Source organism: Netta rufina, assembly GCF_964035555.1.
Source record: "Netta rufina genome assembly, chromosome: 3".
Taxonomy (NCBI): domain Eukaryota; kingdom Metazoa; phylum Chordata; class Aves; order Anseriformes; family Anatidae; genus Netta; species Netta rufina.
This window is the reverse complement of record NC_140125.1, coordinates 27,176,898-27,200,263: the sequence shown is the minus strand read 5'-3', so window position 1 is coordinate 27,200,263 and position 23,366 is coordinate 27,176,898. Positions and strand designations below refer to the sequence as shown.

At 41.3% G+C, this 23,366-nt stretch overlaps 2 protein-coding genes across 4 annotated transcripts in view; one reads left to right on the top strand and one right to left on the bottom strand.

Annotated features, from left to right (window-relative positions):
• Positions 1–9,043, top strand: part of HEATR1 (HEAT repeat containing 1) — a 39,115-nt gene extending 30,072 nt beyond the window's left edge. For both annotated transcript variants that reach the window (XM_084284948.1, XM_084284949.1), the window contains 14 exons: positions 502–668; positions 1,227–1,273; positions 1,709–1,832; positions 2,744–2,884; positions 3,099–3,388; positions 4,053–4,203; positions 4,511–4,669; positions 5,439–5,573; positions 5,789–5,893; positions 5,987–6,155; positions 6,888–7,042; positions 7,398–7,556; positions 8,309–8,417; positions 8,825–9,043. In XM_084284948.1, coding sequence (XP_084141074.1) covers positions 502–668; positions 1,227–1,273; positions 1,709–1,832; positions 2,744–2,884; positions 3,099–3,388; positions 4,053–4,203; positions 4,511–4,669; positions 5,439–5,573; positions 5,789–5,893; positions 5,987–6,155; positions 6,888–7,042; positions 7,398–7,556; positions 8,309–8,417; positions 8,825–8,913 — 2,000 coding nt within the window. In that variant the 3' untranslated portion in view covers positions 8,914–9,043. The remainder of the gene's footprint in view (positions 1–501; positions 669–1,226; positions 1,274–1,708; positions 1,833–2,743; positions 2,885–3,098; positions 3,389–4,052; positions 4,204–4,510; positions 4,670–5,438; positions 5,574–5,788; positions 5,894–5,986; positions 6,156–6,887; positions 7,043–7,397; positions 7,557–8,308; positions 8,418–8,824) is intronic.
• Positions 9,044–9,801: 758 nt separating this feature from the next.
• LGALS8 (galectin 8) lies at positions 9,802–22,780 on the bottom strand. Of its 2 annotated transcripts, XM_084283734.1 has the most exons (10): positions 22,706–22,780; positions 20,330–20,467; positions 16,282–16,370; positions 15,349–15,559; positions 14,579–14,695; positions 13,179–13,235; positions 13,077–13,103; positions 11,975–12,063; positions 11,411–11,576; positions 9,802–11,059 (listed from the first exon to the last, which is right to left on the bottom strand). In XM_084283734.1, exons 2-10 carry the CDS (start codon positions 20,369–20,371, stop codon positions 10,910–10,912), a joined length of 948 nt encoding a protein of 315 aa, XP_084139860.1. In that variant the 5' UTR covers positions 20,372–20,467; positions 22,706–22,780; the 3' UTR covers positions 9,802–10,909. The 2 variants fall into 2 exon arrangements, with proteins under 2 accessions (XP_084139860.1, XP_084139861.1); XM_084283735.1 differs by lacking the exon at positions 13,179–13,235.
• Between the last annotated feature and the right edge of the window lie 586 nt (positions 22,781–23,366).

Here is a 23,366-nt window from a genome sequence, read left to right as displayed (position 1 = left end):
AACTAATTAATATGTTTTAATACTTTTCCAGTCTGTTATTTCAAAGAGCATTGAAAGGGAGGGTGTGGCTGGTTGTTTCTTTTCAAGAAAGGACTAGGTGGATTTGGTGTTCAAATAAATTTTCTTAGCCAGGAAGGGCCTGGTAGTGACAGTGAAAGCACTTTTTCCAAATATGTCACACAGTGTCTGTGGTCCTTCCTCTCAAGTCTTTCATGTTTGTAGCCAGTGTGCTATAGCTTTAGCTTCATGAAGATCCTTAACATAAAAACTGATCAGAAGCAAGGGCAGTGAAATGGCACTGCTGTTTTTGAGGCTGTTGAAACAGAAAAATTATCTTTGTGGTTTTTTTGGTTGTTTTTTTGGAACTTTGACATTATTTTGGATACAGCAGAATGATTGTCCTCGATAGCCACTTGACTGTAATTACACTTTTTCTGTAATCAGAAATCAAATGTCTTTTTTTCATGTCTGCAAATTTGTTTTGGGAATGTTTTTCAACAGATGATCCTGGCCCAAAAAAATCAAGAACGTGCAAGACAAAGCTGAAAAATCAGGATGGGCAGCTTTTTAATGTGGAGTCTCACTCAGGCAAACAACTTCGACATTTCAAGTTCTTGTCAGTCTCCTTCATGTCACAACTTTTAACTTCTCAGAGTTTGGTGAAAAAGGTAATTACACTTAAACTGATCCGATTAAGTAACTGTGCCGTATGTAATAGATGAGGTTTAATTTGCTTTTTAGTATGATTTTATACTCAAAGAGGATGAAAGAATGTGCCATCCAGTGTATCTTGCTGACACCTTTATTTACACAGCTTTGAAACCTTCCAGTAATGTTCATTATTTTATAATAGTGCCTTTCCAGATAGACTCAGTTTGTGCAATCGATGATTAGGTTAAAAAGAGAAATTCAGGCCCCAGTGAATTCCCACTGGCTTTATGGAGTCTGGGATTTCACTCAGTTTGTATAATCCAAGTTTGGAGTGAGACTCATACTATTAACTCCAAAAAAAAAAAAATATTAATGTTAAAAATCTGGCTGTGGATCTAGCTGGAAGTGGTTTCCAGTATTTTGACTGAACATCATCTACCAACATGAAATGTTTGTTTGCTACTGTGACTGTACTGCATAAGGGTCTCAGATATTCTTCTATAACAATGCTAAATTGCAAATGTGAGGAACTGAAAATTTTCACAGTTAGCATTTTTATTCTCTTTCTAAACCAGATAGTTGAATGTGAAGAAACAGAAGAGCTACAGAAGTTGGAACAGAGGTATGCTTTATATCTGCTCCACTCCTATTTCTAGCCTTTATTGTAAACGGGGAATGTTTTTTTGGTAAGTGTAGTCCCATCAGAGTATTTTTTTTCCCAAATGTTTTCCAAGGATACTTTTAATATCCTCAGCAATGAGCAGTATTTATTATACACAAGTTACTTTTTTTACTTGGTCATAAATATGTTGCTGTTATGATGAAATCTTTAAAATTATTCTAGATTTTTTAGCAAAATATATTGCTTCAATCGTAGGGAAATATATATATAAGTGTGTGTGTACATATATATATGTATATATATAGTCTCTCTAGTAGGTGTTTCATTTTCCTTTTTTGTTGCCGTTTTGTTTGTGAAATGCTATGCATTGTAGGAACCAAGTTGACTACTTTAGTGTCATTGTTACTTACTAAAATATTCTTGCTTCCTGTCTAGGCTACTAGAAGATGTTCTTCACTATATAAACACTGTGGCATCCTCAGTGGAAGGAAATGCAGACAAGCCAACAGCCAAATTTTGGAGGGTTCTTCTTGGCAAGTCCTATGAAATGATGGATAAAGTAGGTCTCGTCTCATTGGCACTCTTGTTAACAGTGGGACATTCCTGCTTTATTTATTAATGCAATTAATAACCAATGTAGGATTTATTTTTTTTTCTGAATTAATCTTTATTGATTAATTAATCTTTATTAATTATTCTTTACCTGCTGCCTCATTGTTTGAGTTCTTCTAGCACTTTCAACAACTACATCTAACAGCTTAGACAGAACAAGCAGAAAAAAAAAGTCTGGAATGCTTTTTTCCTCTAGTGTGTGTTCTACTGGCTGGAAGCAGTTGTTTCAGTAACCATGTGGTGGAGAACAGTGGCTTTTGGCAGCATTACTCCATGTTAAATCATTTTATGAGTTCACTAATGCTTATGGAGCTGCTATGTATTTCTATGTGGAATTTAGATGGAGAAAAATCGTTATGATTTTCTTTCTGATCTTTTTCTGATCAGAAGTGTACTTGTGGAATTGGATTGACTGTCTAGTAACATCAGTGGTGCTGTGAATCATAAGTCTTTTCAGTCTCTGTATGAACAGGTGGTATTATTTCTTTTGCCTGTGAAGCACATTCCAGTTTTCATGTTGTTTTTGCACAAGGCACCATTATAAGTATTTTAAGGGAAGGAAGGATAACTAACCAGTGTAGGCATGAGAAAAATGAAATTGCTGAGAAAATATTGAAACTAGTGGGTATTGGTTGGTTAGCAGCCAGCAAACATACATTAAGTACTATAACTGGAACCTCCTTTGGATTTTTTTGCCTGCCTCAGATACAGCATGGCTGGCCTATCCTCTCTTCTTTGATCCTGAAACCCGTGGGGAAAGCTGAGACGAATTCTGCCTGTCTTTATGGTGTTGTTAATGCTGTGTTTTATGGTGGTGTTAAGCCTTTATGGTGTTGTTTTATTTGTGATCTCTTGCAGGTCAACGCCTTACTGCCAACAGAAACCTTCATCCCTGTAATTAGGGGACTCATGACAAATCAGCTGCCATCTGTGAGACGTAAGGCAATGGACCTTTTGAACAATAAGGTACAGCAGCGCACAAGGTGGCAGAAGAGCCAGGTGAGGCTAAGTCATTAGACTCCGTTCTTTAGCAGAAATAAAGAGAGAGAGTGATGTAGAAGTGGTTTGCTCTGTGTAGGAATGTCAAGTATCAGTGTCCTCTGTCAGGCAGCTTTTGAGAGGGGTGGTTAGATGTACGCTGCCTGCCCAGTTACCTTGCAGAGTCTGGGTTTCTAATTGTGTCCTTCAAGCGTTTGTTCTTTTGTCCTCCCAGATCCGGCAGCTCTTGGAGCTAGTTCCTGAGCTCATCGCAATTGTGCAGTGCAAAAGAAAGGAAGAGGAGGAGGAGCAAGCCATCAACAGGCAAACTGCTTTGTTCAGCCTCAAACTACTCTGCAAAGGTTTTGGCACAGAAAATCCCATGCCATTTATACCCGTTTTGAAAACTGCCATTGATCTGATTTCTTCAGAGAAGGAGGAAAAGAATGTGATGGGAAGTGCTTTCCTCTGCATAGCTGAGGTCACCTGTACGCTGAAGGCCCAAACAATCCCTCAGCTCCCAAGGTATCGTTGGATTCTTTTTGATAGAATCAGCAGCAGGAGAAAGTAATTATAATGAAAGGCATTACTGAAAGAAGGAATGCTGATGAAGGCTAAGTGGACAGTCTGACCATTTTTTTTTGTGTGTAGACAAGAATCGAGGTGTTTGTAGTGCTTCAAGTGCTATAGAACTGAGAAGCTAGTCGGCAAATTGCAGGAGACTTTTATAATTGGTACAGGTCATTATGGAACTGTGTGCTGCCCTGAAGGGAGATGCAGTCCTTATGGCTATAGAAAGTCAGACTTTTTTTCTTTTTACTGTAGAGTAGATTGTAGTTAAAAACATGAGAACCAGTGCAGTTGGAAACACTGCGTGTTGCATTCTTTTATTCTGCCTATTCAGGAAGAATTCATGTATCTAACCTGTTGCTTTTAAGACTGTTTTATCTAATTACAAATATAAATTTCTTATCGTCATTAAATCTTTCATCTAAATCTGTTCTTCATTATCCCTGGAAAAAAAATACAGCAGAAAAGCCCAGAATACTGAGTTTTCCCAAGTACACATGTAAAAATTCATGTGAAAATAGTCCCTGCAGGCCTAAAGGCAGGATTTTATGTGACTCGAAATGTTCCTCCAAATAATCAGTGGTTTCACCTCTCCGTATTTTTGCTTGCTTATTCACAGGCTGATGCCAGCACTATTGAAGACTTTAAAAAATAAGAAGGAGCTCATCTCCAATGAGATTTACTTGTTAAGTGCCGTGACTGCTCTGCTGAAGGTTGCAGAAACATTACCACACTTCCTTAGTCCTTATCTCATGGATTGTTTGCTGCAGGTGAGCCATCTGACTCCTGCAGATATGAAGGACTCCTACAGAATCTGCCCAGTGCAACAGCCCTAGTAGGGCAATTCTGACCTTCTGCCACTGATGTGGGCGTTTTTTCAGGGTTTGGTCTTCTGAAGACAGTGAAGCTCTGCACACAGACATCCTACTGTAATGTGTCCCAAGTGGTACATACAGCAAAATTCCAGTCTGACATTTGTAACAGACAACTATTATAAAATTTATAATAATAATAATTCTTGAGTTAGGCAACTAAAACAACTTAAAGAACTTCATTTTTTTCTGGATTTCCTGATAGGTTGTCCGCCTGGAGAGGATTGTGGTTGAATTTGGTCCTTCTTCCCAGATAAGTGTACGTGTAACATCATTGAAAAGTATCCTAGCTACAAAGCTTGCTCCCAGAATACTCGTGCCTGCAGTTACTAAGTGCTACAGTGAAGTGGCAAATAACCGAAAGGTGAGAATTCTTTCATTCATTTGCATTGTAACTACAAATACGCTTTTCTTTTGTGGTGGGTTGACCCTGTCTGGCAGGTAAGCCCCCAACCAGTCACTTGCTCACCTTCCTGTTGTGGGATGGGGGAAAAAATTGAAAGTGAGAAGAAAAAAAAAAAAGGGGGGTTAAAAATAAAAAAATAAAGGAGGTTAATAGAGAAGGAAGAAAAAAAAAGTAGTACAGAAACAGTCACTTGCCCCCAGCAGACAGATGTCTGGTCAGTCTCCAAGAAATGGCTGCCTTGGAGAAACTCTCCCCTCATTTTATTGCTGAGCGTGATGTTACATGGTACGAAATACTGTTTTGGTCAGTTTGGGTCAACTGACCCAGCTGTGTCCCCTCCCAGCCTCTTGCCCACCTCCACCCTATTTACTAGGGCAGCGGAGTGAGAAACAGAGAACATCTTGACACTGTACAGTCACTGTTTAGCAACAGCTAAAACACTGGTGCATTATCAACACTTTTTTGATCACAAATCTAAAACACAGCATCATATGGACTGCTGTCCATTAACTCCATCCCAGCCATGACCAGTACAATCTTAAATTATCTCTGTTTTCTTTTATACTGCAAAAGTGAGTCAGGAAAACGTACAGCAAAAAAGTTCAGTTATTCTCTAGTATTTTCACGAGTAAATGTAAGAAGTGCAAAATCAGGTTCCCTTGTCAAGTTTCTCAGTTACTGTCAGTGTCACAGTTGTCTTTGTCTTGCTTTGCTTTTGTTCTGGCAGAACTGTGTGGGTCCCCTGATGAACATCCTGAAGGAGCACATTGTCGTTATGGAGAAGGATCACCTCATCTCCCATCAGTCTGAGCTGACAGCATTTTTCATGACAGCCCTGGACTTCCGCACAGAGCATGCCCAGGTAGCGTGTTTAGGGGAACAAACAGGCAGCTCAATTTCTCATGCTAATTCTATCAGTTATTTTTTGGGTATCAAATATTCTGTTCTGAAATTGTTCAAGGGGGTAGAAAATATTATGGTTAGGTACTTAGCCTGAAACAGAGAGAACTAAAACTTGCTTTGGAAGCTCAGATTCTTACATTTCAAATTTAGAATCATGTTTTTTAATTTTTACAGGATGATTTGGAGGAAGTTGGTAAGACAGAGACATACATTATTGACTGTCTAATAAGTATGGTTATGAAACTTTCTGAGGCTTCCTTCAGACCCCTCTTCTTCAAGGTAAGGAATTTAACGGTAATTCATCTGCACCAGCATCTTCGTATTCTCCAGTGCGGACACACAGGAATGAGCTAATTTGCATTTCACTTTCAGCTCTTTGATTGGTCCAAAACAGAGAGTACCCTAAAAGATAGGCTCCTGACATTCCATCGGTTAGCAGATTGCATTGCAGACAAGCTCAAGGGGCTCTTCACCCTGTTTGCTGGTCACTTAGTGAAGCCGTTTGCTGAAACACTGAACCAGCTCAACGTTTCAAAAACTGGTAAGTTTTAAGTTACTAACTACAGAGAAACGTTGACAGGCTAATTACAACTGCTGAAAGTTTCATCTTACAGCAATGTATTTCACAGCACATACCCCTCACTGCTCTCTCTCTTCTTTCTCTCATAAATAAGACATCTTTCTTATTCTGATGGAACCAAGGGATAATTTCCATCCATAGGCTCTGGACTGCCAGTACAAAGCTGAGACCACATGAAAACTTCCAGTGTCAGTCCTTGTGAGTTCCATGAGACTGAAATTGTGTGGAAAGAAGGTGACTTGCTTCTGGCAGTTGCCTGTCCTTACATATTTTTTCCATTCACTGACTTACCTGATGTGCCAACCTACTACTACCTGATGCATTCAGACTCTGCTTTCTTGGCAAAAACAGATACTATTTCTTTTGTATGGGAACTACTTCCCTATTGTATTTGTAGTGAGCTGCACAAATTCTTCATAGCCACAGGGATAGCCATGAACTTTCTGATAGCCTGTGACTATTCACTTCTATCCCCAGCTGATTGTGAATTGCAGCAGCAGACCGGCTAGGGCATTAGCTAAAAGTCAGATAACATACAGCATCTACTTTATTACTCTGACTGATAACTACATAATTGATGTGCAGTACATCCCTCAGCTGTATTCACAACTAACAGCATTTCTAGCTTGTAGAGAAGTGGAGTATTTCCCATTTTTGTAAACTTCGTGTTTTCCCTCCTGTATTGATATATAGATGAAGCTTTCTTTGATTCTGAGAACAGCACCGAAAAGAGCTGCTTACTGTTGCAGTTTACCATGGACTGTCTGCATAAGCTCTTCCTGTATGACACCCAGAAGTTCCTGAGTAAGGAAAGAGCAGAAACCTTGATGATGCCTCTGGTTGATCAGGTATTGACAAACATAGAAAAGCAATTCATATCAAATATTTTTTCCATATGAGGATTTCTTTTAAAACTATCAATCCTCTCCTTTCACAGAAAGGGGAGAATTAATTCATTCTTTCAGCTACAGACAGTATTAACTGCTTCACCTGATGCTTTAGTTTACTAATTCTTTTATCATCTTTCTAAACTTCTTTACTCCACAAGGTTCATGCACATTACTCAACTCGTGCAGACCACTGCCCTCCCACTAATGCTCTTTGACCCATCTCCTGAGTACCTGAAAGCCTATGCTAGAAGCAGCATTTTTGGCTGGGTTTATCTGATCCTGGATCTGTCTGACAAGCATTTTGTTTCCACAGCTAGAAAATATGCTTGGAGGAGATGAGAAGTTCCAGGAAAGAGTGACAGCACACCTGGTACCCTGCCTAGCGCAGTTTTCAGTGGCAATGGCAGATGATTCTCTTTGGAAACCACTGAATTACCACATCCTGCTGAAAATGAGGCATACCTCTTCTAAGGTTGGGAGTTAATACAATCTGAACTGTTTTTTCTTTGTTGCATTAGAAAATGTTGTGTCCCAAAAATAGAAGTGGATTAGCTAACTCACTGTTAAAATACTAGCTTCTAAAGTTAGGCTACTAGACCACTGATGTTTTACTACTCTACCACCAAGTTCCCGAGATGCATGCAATGCATCCGTCTGTTTTTCCTCTAAGCCATTAATTTTCTACAAGTAGATGTCTTCCATACTGTTGATTTTATTTTTTCATTTGTTTGTTTGTTTTAGATTTGGTATTTGTTTGAATAAGAGCTAACCTGTTTGTACGTAAAGAAAAGGGTGCTTTAGAAAGTGTAAGATAGTTACTTATCAACTTTCAGACCTGTTTAATATATAGAGCTTTGTCATGATCTATTTGACTGGTTACAAATATTCAGGGGGAGTATATTTTTAAAGTAACTTAATATCTGGATTAAGATAGAGTAAAATAAAAAGTTAGTTGCAAGAAGCAGGTTATATTGCTAGCAGTTAGCTGATAGAACAGTCTTTAAATTCCCTTTCCAATGCCACTCTGTTCCACTGTTTCAGCAGGACTTAACCCAGTACAAGTAAAAAAACAAAAAAAAAAAAACAAAACAAAACAAAAAAAAACCTCCCCCTGAACACTTTGCTTCAGTAAGGAAAGCTAGTTTAAAAGTTACATGTGTTTTAGGAGATAGAAAGAAGTTTGGGACATTTGACTGTTTCCTTACACAGACTCTTTTGTTTTAGGTCCGCTTTGCAGCTCTGCTTGCTTTGCTAGAAGTTGCAGAGAAACTCAAGGAGAACTACCTGGTCCTGCTACCAGAATCTATTCCATTCTTAGCTGAGCTTATGGAAGGTAATATTCTTAAAATGGTCTTAGTGAAGGCAGACAAATGCCTATAAGCTAAAAGAACAAAGGCCACATAATTCAAAGATTCAGACAATATAATTGCTATAAATAATAAGAATTCATATATGATAGCTTCAGCTGTGCAGGATAGAAACTGAAATGGGTTGTATCCAAAACCCTCCTAATGTTCACCTAAATGACGGTAGCTTCTTCATTGTTCCATCCTATGCGCACCCTCCCAGGCTGCGTATTTTAGATCAGTGGTACAGTATAAATAACTTGCGTAAGTCCTTAGTTGATGACAAAGGATTTTTGAACAGTAATTTCATACCTGGCATTTGAAGACAGTTCCAGCCTTGAGGATATCTTTGTAATAACTATTTATTTACTTCCTGCTTTGTTTCTTTTTCTAGATGAATGTGAAGAAGTTGAACAACAGTGTCAGAAAACAATTCAGCAACTGGAAGTCATTTTGGGAGAACCACTCCAAAGCTACTTCTAAGTTTATCCCCTTTGTTCTCACATGTTGTCTGAATTGTTTTAACTACATCCATGCCATGCATTACAGGCAAATTGTCATACTAATTTTTATCAGATTTAAGATCTTAATTTTTTTTTTATTAAAAATATTGTATAAATCTGGCTTTATCATTTCTGGATCGGCTGGAAACTGGGGTTCATTTTATGCCATCACTTGATGGCATAAAACTTTCCTTAACTTGCTTTTCTCTGAACATTACAAATGAAGCGAGCTAAATTCAAGTTCTGATAGCTGAGCAGAGTGACAACATGAAAGACTGCCCACAAACCCCGCTGTGCTGGGTTTCTGCAGTTCCTGTCTTAGTATAGAGGATGTGCTGCTACAACATAAACGTGATACTTACTGGACGCATGCACAGCAATCCTGAGAATGTGCTTTTCTGTTATTTTTATGCACGTGAGAAATGAAGTCATTAAAGATTCTGAAGAGGAAGTAGCTACAAGATAGTCTAGAAAGAAGACAACTATATTCAGGTCAAACAATAACAATGTCCACATGAGAACACCTTGCTCAGCTTTTAGGTAAAGGCAAGGATGCCCAGGTGGTGAAATTGCCATAACGAAGTAGGAGCTGCCTCCAGGCTCCTCTGTTAAAAAGAATCAGCCAACTGCATTTATCGCTAGGGGATATGCACAGCACAACAGCGGCCTGAAGGCTGTGCTGTACGTGTGGCACCGGCAAGGCCTAGGCCTACCTGGCTTAACTGCAGTTCGCTAACTCCTTAATGGGGAAATGGTCCTCTAATCAGGTTCAGCTTGGAGATACTTACTATCCTGCAAGTACGATGAAACAAAATAGGCCAAAAAAAAGCAACTTAGCTACACTTAGAGAAAAGCATGGTTCATAAACATGTTTATTTATGCTTTTTATACGTTTAACATGGTAGTTAAACAGGCTTTTAGGGTACATCTTATCCTTGAAACTGCTTTGCTCTTTTAGCAGCTGTTAAGGTAAATAGGAACAGCCCTTGGGCATGTAGTAACAGCCAGTAGCAACTTATTTTTTAAAAAAGTACATAAAAATTAAGACTGACAGTTGTAAAGAAAACTGATGGAATAGAAACAACTTTTTTCAAATAGCATTTGAATACAAGACCAAAAAACAACTCATTCACTATTCTACTGACCAGAAGCCAAGTCTCAGCTCAGCTGAAACCATGCCTGGAATACCTGGGTTCACATGTTTTAAAACGAAAGCCAGATACATCTGCTTCAGTCCCTGAGCAATCTCATCACAGCTGGGAGCCAGTTCAGATCAAATAAACTTTCAAAAGTTCTCCCAATCAGAACTAGCTAAATCACTTCCATTTGTTTTACTTTGGAGAACTAAAAGCTAGAAATGCTGCCAAATGTTTGATTTAAGCCATCTATAAGCAGGAGTTGACATAACTGTGAGTGTCACAGAAGGTATGACTGCAGCAGCAGCCTAATCAATTTCCTCCTTGCCTTTCATGAGAACTGATGGCTCAACTGTCTGCTTAATCCAGCCCTGTTAAAAAGGTTGTTATCACTAATATAAATTAAGAAGCAGAACAGAGTACTTCATAATTCTATTTTCTATGACTGATCAATATCCCTTTAGGGGTGGATAATCATATCTTCATATCCTACTAAACTCTAGTTTCTACTTTACTGAATGTATGTTATTAAGGAATGACTAGTAGTAGTTAATCATACTGAGCACAACTGTTAAGACAGTATGATGCAGTATTTTCATATTGCTAAGTTCAGTAATACACGTGATTTATCTGAGCACACTGATTTAACTTGCCAGGATACTGTAAACTATTGGAGAAGTTAGTTATTCTCACAGCAGCTCTGGAACTCACCCAACTCAAGAGAGGCTGATACAGAAGCCCACATAGATAAAGGCAGGCTCAGCATGAGTCAGCACCAGTTTGTACTTGACAGAAAAGCTGTCACTGGAATATATTTAATCCTTTTAGTACTAATTAGAACTACCAGCTCCTCACATCTAACAATTGAACATCTCCTGTGACTTCCAGCAGGTCGATCTTTTCCAGTTGTTTAAAACGATGCTTGTATTCCAGAATGTGAACACCATTAACAGCAACTTTGAACTGGTGGGCATCACAGAATATGATCAGCTGAAAAAAGAGAAGAGGAACAGTTAAGTTCCTAGCTTGAACTTGGGTGAGCCCTGCTTCTGTTACAAAAAGTCCTTCGTGCAAAAGGAGCGTTTTAAAAAAATGTGGAACTTCGTCCTACGCTGAAATCTTGCAACTACTTATAAGAAAACAGGAATAGACGGCTGTCATTAAAACCAAGTCAGATCTTTGCTTCCTATGGTCCTATTTAACCCTAACATTCTCAAAACGTGGAAATGCAAGAACAGCACTCTTACTTAAACAGTATTAGCAGCATAACATTTAAGCGCTAACACAAACTCTTATTTTGGCAGAATTCTAAGTCTGATGCTGTGTTTCAGTTCATCTTACCTCAAAGTACATCCCTGGACTGAAAGGGAAATTGGTAACTTCCCTTTCTTCTTCTCCCCAGCTGTCACGAAGGTAAGAGTTTCTCACAAAAACTTTATTCTTCATTCGGGGATTCAGATGCAGTGCTATGTCCTTTGACTCACTTGATTTCAGATTTATTGCAAAGCTGGAAGATATTTTTTAAAACTTTACTACACCAACAGTTTATAAACATGATCAAGTATTCCGTGCTATTTACCAAGACTTTAGCCAATTGTGCTTGCATGCCATGCACAATGGAAATCCAGAACAGACATGCAACCTTGTGAAGGATGCAGATTAAGCAGGAAAGACAATCAGGTTTTACCTTGATTTTTCTCAGTGGAGCTGTTCAAAAGAACAGCCCTTTCTAAAACAACATCCTGCGGGTTCCTAAGAAAACCACACTAGCTTCAGATGATTCCAGATGCAAAGTTGCGAGTAAGGATACACTGAGGCAATGGAAAAGCCTACAAATTCTCAAAAGCAGCTCAGTTAATAGCAAAATAAAACAAAACAAAATAATAAAAAATCACTAACACTTACCTCTTTGGGTTTTTATTAATTTCTCCTTTAATAGCAATGGTGCATCCCGGACGAAGTGCAGAATCAAGTTTCCCAATGTAAGGAACACCCTGGAAGTTCATCAGCAGTGAAAAACTTGACTGTGACTTACTTTTTTCAACATACAAGCTGAGCTTTACTATGGCAAGAAGAAATTTGGCCTACAGTTTCCAGTTTGCACTCACAGCTCAGCTTTTTTCTACTAATACAATCTGGGATACTGAAACTGTAGTGAAAAAGTTATATGGAGATGAACGTATCAATGTCATTTTTTAATTTTTTTTTTTAACTAGAAATTTGGGTTCAAAATAAGCATTATTTACTGCTATTTCTGCCACTATACATGCCTTAATCCAGAGTCATGCCACTTGTAAGCACCAAAAAAGTGTCTTGAGGAAACCTAAGCTTGATCTGGCACCAGACACTCCACTGTACAACTTAATGCATTTGAGAGTTGCCAACTGGTTTGAGTAAATGTATTATAAGCAGCATGAAACTCTGCACTGATTTAAATTTGCATCACACAGTCGTTCAGGTACAGACATACTGATCTCTCCTCTCCGATAGCTTGTTATGCTTTAAAAAATAAGACTCACACTAGATGAAGTACACGCAGTGTAAGCATGGCTCCATCACCATGAGGAAGATATAGCCAGACAAGTTCTAAGATACACCCATTAACGTAAGGCCACCTGGCTTAATACAACTGCAGAATGCTTTTAACACAAGCTTGTTTTGCAGGTAAAGTCATGAAAACTAAGCATGCTTATTTGAACAAATAAGCATCACATCTTATTATGATGTGATTTGGTCCTTTAAAGCTTCAGGTACCCCACTTTTTATTCCTCTGTTCATGGCTGTGGATGCCGTGTTTATCTCTTTGGGTTTTCTGTATCCCTTAACAAATAGCCTCATGTTTACTAGCAGCAAGAAAGAGGATTGATCTCTATAAAACCTCACTGCTGATCATTTCCCAGTAGATTCTCAAGTCCTATGTACTGTGCATATTTTTTCCTCAATAACTGAGAAGTTTTTATTTCTTTTTTTTTTCCACATTTGCTGTAAGTCTACTCGAGATACTTACAAATTGTGAACCATCTGGCATCTCCCCCTAGAAAAGAAAACAAACCTAATTAACTAGTTTTTCAGACAACCAGGAGACTCAGTCTTCTACAAACATACGTACATTTTCTGTGTTTATCTTTGTTATTCCTAGAGATGATGGCTGTGAGCCTTGTACAGACTGCAGAAAAAGAGATATTTAGAGATATAAAGAGATATTTAGATGTCATTGCTAGCACCACAGAACATAAAGGTGTGTTAGAAATGTAACAGATCTGTGCTGCTTTGAAGTGTAAATTGTTAACATGGAAACCTAGGGCTATGGTGAAGAAAAAGACAGCCAAACCCCTACAAACCAAGGAAAAGTCCTGAAAATCAATTGCTGAAAGACAAATTGAGTTTTCCAAACACTACCTCATTACAGTTTGAATCTTTATCTTACAGTTGGAGCACTCTTAACCCTTAGCATCTGAGGATATCCACTCAGCTTTCCTCACCAGGGTAAGAGCATCAGCATGGCAGGTCACCCAGAGATGGGGCAGAGGGGGGGGCCTTAGGATTCTAGGCAGCCGCCTGCATCCCTCTCCCTTCCTGCTGTGTATCGTATGAACAACATGGCCATGCGCAGATAAAATTCCTGCCTCGCTCTGGCAGACTGTATCTTCATCTTGTTTATTTCAATATAACCTCCCTCTTCCTCCTCAGAAGAGTACACACTGGAAGTAAAGACAAAAAAGAAACAACCACCCTACTCCCCTCCTTTCTTCCCCAGAGGATTCAGCATCTGCAACCAGAGACTAAAGCAAGTCTCCTTTGTTTTGTGCTTGGGACAGAAATCAACCTATGGCACCTCCTTGCCCCCAAGCAATTCCTGAAGTCAGTCCTCCACAACAGGACTCAGATAGCTTTGAAGCACCATTCCTGCAGCAACATATCCAAGGCCAAGTGACAGGGCCCATAAAAAAAGTCTGTACACATGCTTTACAAACAATCAGCGAGTAGACACATCTTTAAAGCTTGGACCCTATTTAGTCCAGGCCCAGATCTCCACCTTCCTTCAAAACAGTTTATTAGTCTGCTGCTCTGAGTCAAACCTGATATTTAGCAGCAAGAGACCTGAGCTTTGCCCACAGCGTAGTGATGACTGAGCAGGGGAGACAGAATATTGCACAGAAGCAGGTAGGCTGCCTCAGTGACTGGCAGGAAGGAAGAGGAGTCAAGGGACAAGAGAAGGGACAAGTCATTTACGTTCTGTACCTCCCTGGTTATTTACCACCTTCTGTTTCTGCTCTCTCACCCTTTCACATCAGAAGGCTCTCACCCTCTGCATGGGGAGAAAACAAACTGTTCAATTCCTCTCTATTGGTTTACTTTCTCCAGCAGAGTTAGGAGCTGAGAGGAAGGAGCGGGGAGGAAGTGCCTTGTTACCGAACTTAGACTGTGTAGATGCCTTTTTTTTTTTTAATTGTAGTTTAGTAAGACAAAGAAATGGAATCTTGACAGTCAGCTGTCTATAAAACTTACATTAGAAACAAACTCTATACTTTTGATGTGCACTTTGCCATATATTCCCAGAGTATCTATTCTTTGAAGGCTAATTCTGTGATTGTAGAGCAGCAAGTGCTTCTTGTTTACAGTCACCTAAAGGGACAGGGAAAAAAATAGGAAAATGACATTAAACACCATCCATGTATCAAACTGTATGCATGCAGCTGGTTTACGGTGCTTTGTTACAGGAGCTGGGAATGTCCTGGAAACTTCAGAGCAACTAAGTTCAGATCATCTACATGTATGAATCAGCTTCTTTCCATTACTGTGAGGGAGATTTATTTGATTTATTTACCTTTCACACCCTTTGTTTTTATTCTCTGACCGCTTATGAATGTGGTTTTACCAACCTAACAGAATCTGTTATTGCAGTCTAACAGAGCAAGAGAACTACATCGCACTTGTTTCCTCCAAGAGGGAGGAAATACTGTCCTACACTACTCACAAAACAGGTTTACTGTTATGGTCAGCCCTTGCAGGTAAGTATGGGAAGGTGGAATAGCCATTAGCTGTGCCAGACAGTTACTTGTCTACTCATGCGGCTTTGAAGGGAACCATGCAAAATGAGAGGTCTGATCTGCTTATCACCTATTTAAAAAAAGCTTGTAATCTTTTGTGTAATCAGACCGTACCTACAAAACAGAAACCACGACTTCCAATTATACTGTATGTATGCAAAATGCCTCACATTTATTGGTCTGACAACTGGCCAATAAGGCCCCTTGAGTTGAACAATGCAAACTCACCTGGAATTTATCCTTTAAAATCATGATGGCAACCTCAAATGACTTCCCTTTTTCAAAAGGCATCTCATAGGTGATCTCTTCCCAGCCCCATTTTTCCCTCTCCAGTGTGTTGCAAACAATGCAGCCAGACCTTTTGAAGCGAGGGTTGAAATGAAAGGCCACATCAGCTCGAGGCTTTATACTACTGCCACACTGTAAATCCACCTGGAACCTAAACATAAAAAATAAGACAAACCACACTCAGCTTAGTCTGTCAAGAAATGACCTACAAGTTCAATACACTTGTGTTTTACTGCTGAACCCCAGAACATGCAGATGGAATGAGCTATTGGATAAGGAAAAAAATATATTCATCCAACTTCTGTGTATTTATGAAAAGTTTTCACAATTTGCAATGAATTACAGTATTTAAGCATTTACTCAATGCTTATCAGTCATATCACCTGAGCTCCTCACCTACTACCTTCACCACCTTCCCTCCCATCTTCTTCAGCAGAATAACTGAATGCACCTTGGGCCACATCAGGAAGTCAGGGAACAGAACCTACATACTTGGTGTGAGCACTAGTTCACACCTCCTCACCCCAGGTGTAAGCTAATTCCTTCAAGGGAGACATTTAGTTACCACTTTTGTTAGTCTCAGGTAACCTCCTCAGATAAACAGATATATGCTATGACAGGGAAAAAATGCCAAAGCAGGCAAAGCAAAAACAGAGGAAAGAGGATCAGCAGAAAGCAAAAATCAGTTTATCCTCCAGTGTTCATCGCAGAACTTTCATTAATCACTTAATTCGCTGTATTCACTGTGACACAATCACAAGGATTTAAGTGAAGCCTTTGTTTACTATCCCAAATAGGTTCCCTAGAAACAGTTTGTTCATTACATGCTTGTTCACCTGGTGACATTTCAAGAAGTGATACTGTAGTCACTACCTGTCTGCATCATCAGGAACGCTCCCATGTATCACAATCAGCTCTCCAGGTACGAGGCCACCAAGAATTGTCCCAACATACGGAATGACCTGGAAGAAGGAAAAAAAAGATAGAAATAACATTTTGTGATGGAGGCAAAATATATAGCTTTTAAAATCATATTCTAATACTCAATTAAGTGGTGCACTAGCATATTAAAAGAAAGACAACCAGCACCTCATTTAAAAGAAACGCTGGAAATGCATTACATACCTGCCACAACAGAAACATAAAAAACAGATTTTCATCATTGCAGACCAAGCTTCTCAGATAAAAATAAAATAAATAGTTATAGCCTTCATTCTAGCTCTAAAAAGAATAATGACAATATTTTATTGCCTCACTTTTAATAAAAGGAGATTCACTTCAAACCAGGTCATTGCCAAGGGAATGACAACAGTCAGCCCTTTGCTGGTAGCTGGAGGAACCTTCCACTAGATTTTAATACCAGACTAGAGCAGCTGTCTTTTCGCTCATTCTTACTCCCTTGTGAAAAACAGCGATGGGAAAAAAAAAAAAAAAAAAAAAAAAGGCAACTATGGCAGAGAGCAGAGTTGCATCTGAATACGAACAGCACAACATACACTACAAAATATCCTAATGAGCTGGGAACAGCAAGGTGCACTGAACTAACTCTGCTCAGGGGTCATAGTCTTTAGGATACCAGCAGCACACAATCTATCTCAAAGCCTACCCTATTTCCTCATCCTTATCAATAGCTTGGGAAGGTCACACATGTACATTATGCTGAACTGAAATGGCAACATGGTAGTAGTTGTTAAACCAGTTATGGGGACACGTCAGCTAAAATAAAAGCCTCAAACACCCCAAAATGGCTCCACAGCGAAGGTTTAGACATGCTGACGGGAGCCCTACCTTGACCACCAGCTGGAGCACCCAGAATTTATGGGAGGAAAGGGAGCACCATAACAGAAAACCGTGGAAGATGACAGGAAACTTTTCTGAGAGGAAAGCTCTAAGACTGCATTCTTTCCATCCAAAAGGATGCATTTAATAGAAAAGAATGTTGACCACCCATTCTTGAGAAGCTCAGACATGGAATCTGCATGGCCATAATAGAGCAGTTCCTGGGTGTAATACTACAGGCTTAACGAGGTTCTGTCATCATAGGACATGCCTGTCATTTCTTCATGTCTCAAGATTCTTGCCAATTTTTCCTCACCTGTTAAGAGCAATGCCTGCAATACCAAAGGATCTATCATCACCCCAGCGTTCTTACAAACCTCCCGAAGTTTCCTTTGAAGCCAACTGGACAACATCAACACAGTTGGGGATGTCTCAAAGATCAAGTTGCTTCCAAAATCTGCCAGTTTTCATAAACGAAACAACAGATTACAGATAACACAACTTTCATCCACCTCGCTGGGTAGCTGACAGCTGTCCCATCACACAGGGCATCACATTTCTTGCCAGATGGATTTGTGGAATAATTGCTGGAGGTGACTTGTTGAGACTGTGTGTCCACATCCTAAGAGAAGGTTCAGCACTGAGGAAAATTCCAGGGTGGGGTGCAGCAGATATGCAAGGAATCTGTTCCATGATGCTCCCCCTGGCAACACAGCCTGCAACCTTAGGTATTGGCAATGCCAGGGGAGCTTGGCGTGCTGACTCTGAGAGAAACAGCATGGAGGCTAGAGCAGAGTGAAGAAAGACACCACGGCCAGGCTCTCTGCTATCACCACAGGGAGGGGGAACTGGATGGTACGATGAAACTAATAGGTTACATGTCCAACCCCCAGTCAAACTGATAACCAATTCATGTCCTCTGGGTGACCTTTGCTCATTATAATCCCATTATAGTGCCAAAACACACCTCCATCCCAAAGGTTACCTGCCTCCAAGGTGCAACCACCTCTCGCTAAGTATATGCTCTGAATTTCCCTAAGACTATAACATTAAAGCAAAAGAGAAAATTTTATAGCAATCACAATGTAGACACGTGACTGGAGTCACTCAAGCTCCACCTACAAGTAAGAAAATGGCATAAAAATGGCTTGAGAGGAACAATGTTAGGGAAGACAGCATCACAGACAAGTCAGGAGGACATCGCTGACCTCTGGGATCAGTTGATGGGCTGAACCTCTCTTCCCTACCCCGCACGGATGCCTAGTTGGTAATACCCTCGGTTATACCCAGTGCTTCCCCAGATAACCCAACACTCCCTATGGAGTTGTTTCACAAGTTACCTTATATGTAGTTGGTTGCGTTACTCACATCCTTGGTATTTGCATGTGCTTTGCAAACTGTGTATTTATCACCTGCAATCCTAAAGAACCTGTACTTCTGTTGCTTCAATAAATGCCACCAGTCATTAATCTACCAGACTGAAGGTGTATCGTGCTATTTTGGCATCCATGATCATGGTAATTCAGCATACTGAATGTCACCAGGCTTATAGTGCTGAATTGGGCATCACTCAGAATCTAAGCCCAGCCATCCCCAGCCCCTCTGATACCTGAGTGCAAGCTGGAATGTGAAGGGGTTTAGGTCCTGTCAAACTTCTTTACCTGTTATTGCAACAGGGTTGAGTAAAAGGCATAAAGGGGAAAGCAGGATTTTCTGGATGATTCAAAACAGTCCATTAGTGAAGAAATACGCCTAAGATAAGAATTCATTAAAAAAGCTCTTCAGTTTTGCAACTTAAGGAACGATTTGTTCAAACAGTGAAATAGTCACAGCGCTAGTAAGCGCATCTGGTGGCTTCACACAGGTACACATTCAGCCAAACGGCACGTCTGAAGCTAGAGCTCAGTGAGCATCACACATGCAACAGCTCACACAGTCCATCAGTGACAGAACCAGCCAGTTAAAGAGACTTTGTACAAACAGCAAAGTAGTATGACCCATATATGAAGAACAGACAATTAGGTCCTGTTTCAAGTTTGCTGTCACGGGCACAGTCCATTTTGTTGATCTCCCCGCTTGCACTACAAACCCCTTCCCACTTCTTTCCCTTCAGCTTGTTCAGAAGAAGCAGAGGAGGTTAGGAGACACCTTGGTGTCTCTAGCTCAACGCCTTCCTCAAAGCAAGGTCAGCTAGAGAGGGCTGCTCAGGACCTTGTCCAAAGGCTGTCCGGAAATCATCTGCACAATCTGTCCCACCTCTGTCTCCACATTCCAATCCAAAATGATCACTCTTATTTCCATCCAAGGCTCTTGACCACTAAGCCCTAGTTTTATCCCTCTGAATTCTCCAGCCTGGTCTTGTTACCCACCACACTCATCAGTCCCCTTGCAGGCATCCAGTTCTGATGAAGTCTTCCTCTTTTCCTTACACTGAGAATTTCACCTATACACCTTCTAAACCTCCTCTTCACACCTCCTTTCCACCTCCACCAAAATCCCCATCTGTAACTTCCATCCTCCCCTTGCTTTTGCAATTCAGTCCTTCCAGCTTCTAGTTCATCTCCACACAGCCTTCCTTCCTCTCCAAACTGGATTACCGCTGGACTTGATGATGACCTTTTACAACATAAATGATCGTGTGATTCTTGTAAGGAAGGCTGAATCTACTCCCCCATCATCCGTTAAGTCTGTCCACTTTGCAAGCAACAAGCAAGCAGCAGGACCGAACAATCAGACACTCTGAGGGCACTGGACTGTATCAATGACAAGCTATAACAGACATGGAAGTTCTGTGCAGGTGTGTGGTACAGTACTCTCCACAGAGATTCTTTGCAGACTTTGGTATTTCTGACAGAACGTTAAAATGCTATCTCCTGTAGACTCAAAAGAACTGCATTTTTAAAGACACAGTGAAAAGTATGCTGGCTTGATGCCACTGTCCCAGAGCATGAGGATACTAGAGAAATACGAGAGAATATCAGAGCCGTCCCTGAGGTTCTTCCTCAAATACCTGAGCAACACCAACAGCTCTCAGTAACACACCTCACTGTACAAAAGAGCAGGAGTGTTTGCTAACTACTGGCATAAAACAGCAAAATCCTATTTCCTGAGGGAGAAGTTGTTGACATAGTTGCAGAGTTACCGGGTTAATGATTGTCTTCTGTGGCCCATCCAAGGACATCATCTTCCCTCCTCCAGTTTAAGTCTGTCAGTCCTGTGGCGATCACTGTCAGAGCGTATTTAGAGGTCCGCTGATCAGGCTGCACCAAAGCAGGAATCCCTTTGAAAAGCCAAAACTTTTAATTAGAAAGAAACAAAGTGACACTACAGGAAGTAAAACCCTCCAAGGTATAATGTTAAAATCTATAGGAAAAAATGCAACTGTATTTCCAAGAAATTTGATGGAGTTTCCAAATATCAAAGTTAGAAGCTTGGTTAAAGACAAAACATGCTACCCTAGGAAGGGAAAGTGCACATAAATACACGTTTTTATCAGATGCTTCCTGATCATGTATATTGAGGCAGAATCCCACGTAAATACCATTATTGCACAGGGCAACACTGATAACTCGGTGACCGTCAACTGTCCGTTTGCAGCTGACACCTGCCTGTAGACTGCGAAAAGACACAAAGCACAAACACATTTTCCTGAAGTAAACAGCCATTTCTCTTTCTTTTACCAATTCCTGTGCTATTCCCAGGTTGCTCAAGGGCAACCAGCCCTAGTGGCTGAACTTGCTTTTTCCAGTTTTATCTTACATACAGATAAGAGATACCAGCCAAAGACACAGCAGGGAAGCACAGAGTGTTTTCTGCTTCTTCCTCCAACACACACAATCCCTGAACTCCACAAATAACTACAGAAGTCTACAAAACCTGCATTAAATGCACAGAACTAATAAGGAAAAAAAAAGAAAAGGAAAAAAAAAAAAAAAACATTTTATGAGTATATCCAGCTACACTGTAATTTCTTCATCAAGTCTTCTAACGAAGTGACCAAAATTCATGGGCCAATTCCAAAACTGCTAGGCAATTATTTCTTGCATATTCTGGAGAAATACCTTATGGTAGCAAGCCAACTGGGTGGTGAAAAGTGGCAGGCAAAAAAAAAAAAGACAAAGGAGATGTTTTTAGTATTGTCATTGTGTGAAAATTGCTAGCCACATAAAAAGTAAATAAAAAGTCTGTGCTCTATTCCACAGAGACCTGGGATGAACCTTCTGCAATGATTCAGCAGCGCAGACCACTGCAACATCTGGCTAGTCCTGTGGGTGACGTGGGCCAGTAATTCTCCTTATGATGAGGGTCTAGAGTGCATTTAGGAAAACACAAGGTGTTATATGCCCAGCGTACACCATGCAAATGTTTTGCACCTTTTGATGTGCCCCATGGGATACCATTGTCAATTCACAACAGGAACGTGCCAAAGCAGGCAACTTCCAGTACTTTCATTTTTAAAATTAGGAACTCAAGATCACAATAAGCAAGAATTCTGACTACAGCATTGACAAGTCTAGTAGCAGACCAAACAAACAAAACCCAGACCTACAGTCCTGCGCCCTGCAGCCTGCTTACCAAGCTTCCCCTGGTGCGTGACTGCGATTGGCACCTTACCAAACGAGGGTATGGGACAGGACCATATCTAGGATCTAGCAGCACACGCCTGAGCTCTTCTGCCCACCCTTGTTGCTCCTGGCAGACCAGGGGCACTGTGGCAAAGCGATTTGTTTGTATGTTTTATGGAAAGGGTCGCAGTAATGAGGGGAAGCTGCGAGTCAGGCTGTGTTTGGCCACGCAGGTTTTGGGAAAGGAAGCACAGGGCTCTGCTGTAACTTTCTGTCGCAGAACCGCTGTCAGCGAACGTCAGGGGGTCTGATTTTTTGGGCTGTCCTTTGGGGATCCAGGAGTTGGACTCGATGATCCTTGTGGGTCCCTTCCCACTCGGGTATTCTATAATTCTATGATGCCAAATTTTAAGTCTGCAACACTAAGATATGGTTCCTCAACTACGCGTTCAGAATCGAAACAGCTATGTATTACTGCCCTGATATCTCACACTGCACAGTTCAGGAAAAGGAAAAAAAAAAAGAAAAAAAAAAAAAAAAGGAAACAGCGAGGGCGGCAGCTATTACACTATCGCTCTATGACCCACAGAAAACGCCTTCCTCTAGAGAAGTCCGTGGGGACTTGGTAACTGGGGCTGGATCCCGTCCTACGGCAGACATGGCTTCCGGCGGGGAGGGGGCAAAGAAGCGAGCAGGGCACCGCCGGCTGCCTGCAGGCAGCGAACCCCAGCCCAGCCGCGCCGCCGTCCCCGGGCTGCAGCCCCCGGAGCCGCGGGGCGACCGGCAGCCGCCTCCCCGGCACCCCAACCCCAAACCCCGGCCGCTACCGCCTCGGGGCGCCCCGGCGAGCCCCGTCCCCCCCACCACGGCCGGACAGACGGACAAACAGACGGACAGACTGACAGACGTGTGGGCACCCCCAGCCCTCAGCCCACCCCTGGCTCCCGACTCACCCGGCGCCTAGCAGCGAGCTGACTCCGCCGCGCTGCCACCGGCCGCCGCCGCCATTTCGCGCCCGCCCCCCGGCGTCACCGCCCCGCGGCCCGGCCCAACGGCTTCAACGCCTTCCGCCCGCTCCCAGCGCCCGGCCGCGGCGGGGCGGGGGCGGCCCTGAGGGCGGCGGTGAGGAGGGTGCTCGGGCACGACAGCCGTGCCGCAGCACAGCCACCTGCTGGGAGGGCACACCGGGCTGTCAAGATATGAAGGACTCGTTCATAAAGGGCTCGCGTAAAAGATGGCTTGGGGAAAGGTGCCTTTCAGTCACACGGGGCTCCGAGAAAAGACCGAGAACTAGCAGCTGTAATAGCTAGCAAAAAGCCTGCTGTTATTACTGTCCTGAACTGACGACTTACAAGATATCTGAAATGTTGTGAATAACTATTCACTTCTCCTTCAAGGGCGGAAGGCCATGATATGCTGTAAAAAAAATACAGTAGTAGGCTGATCTCTAAATTAGTATAAACGCCATGAATTTGCTTTGACCTTCCTTACACAACTCTGCTGTTAACTTTCAACTCTGTCTGACCACACGTCAATAGTGTTACCCTCAGGTACACTACCATAAGGCCCAATTTACATTTTTTCCACTTGCTTACAGCTTGACTTGCATCTGTG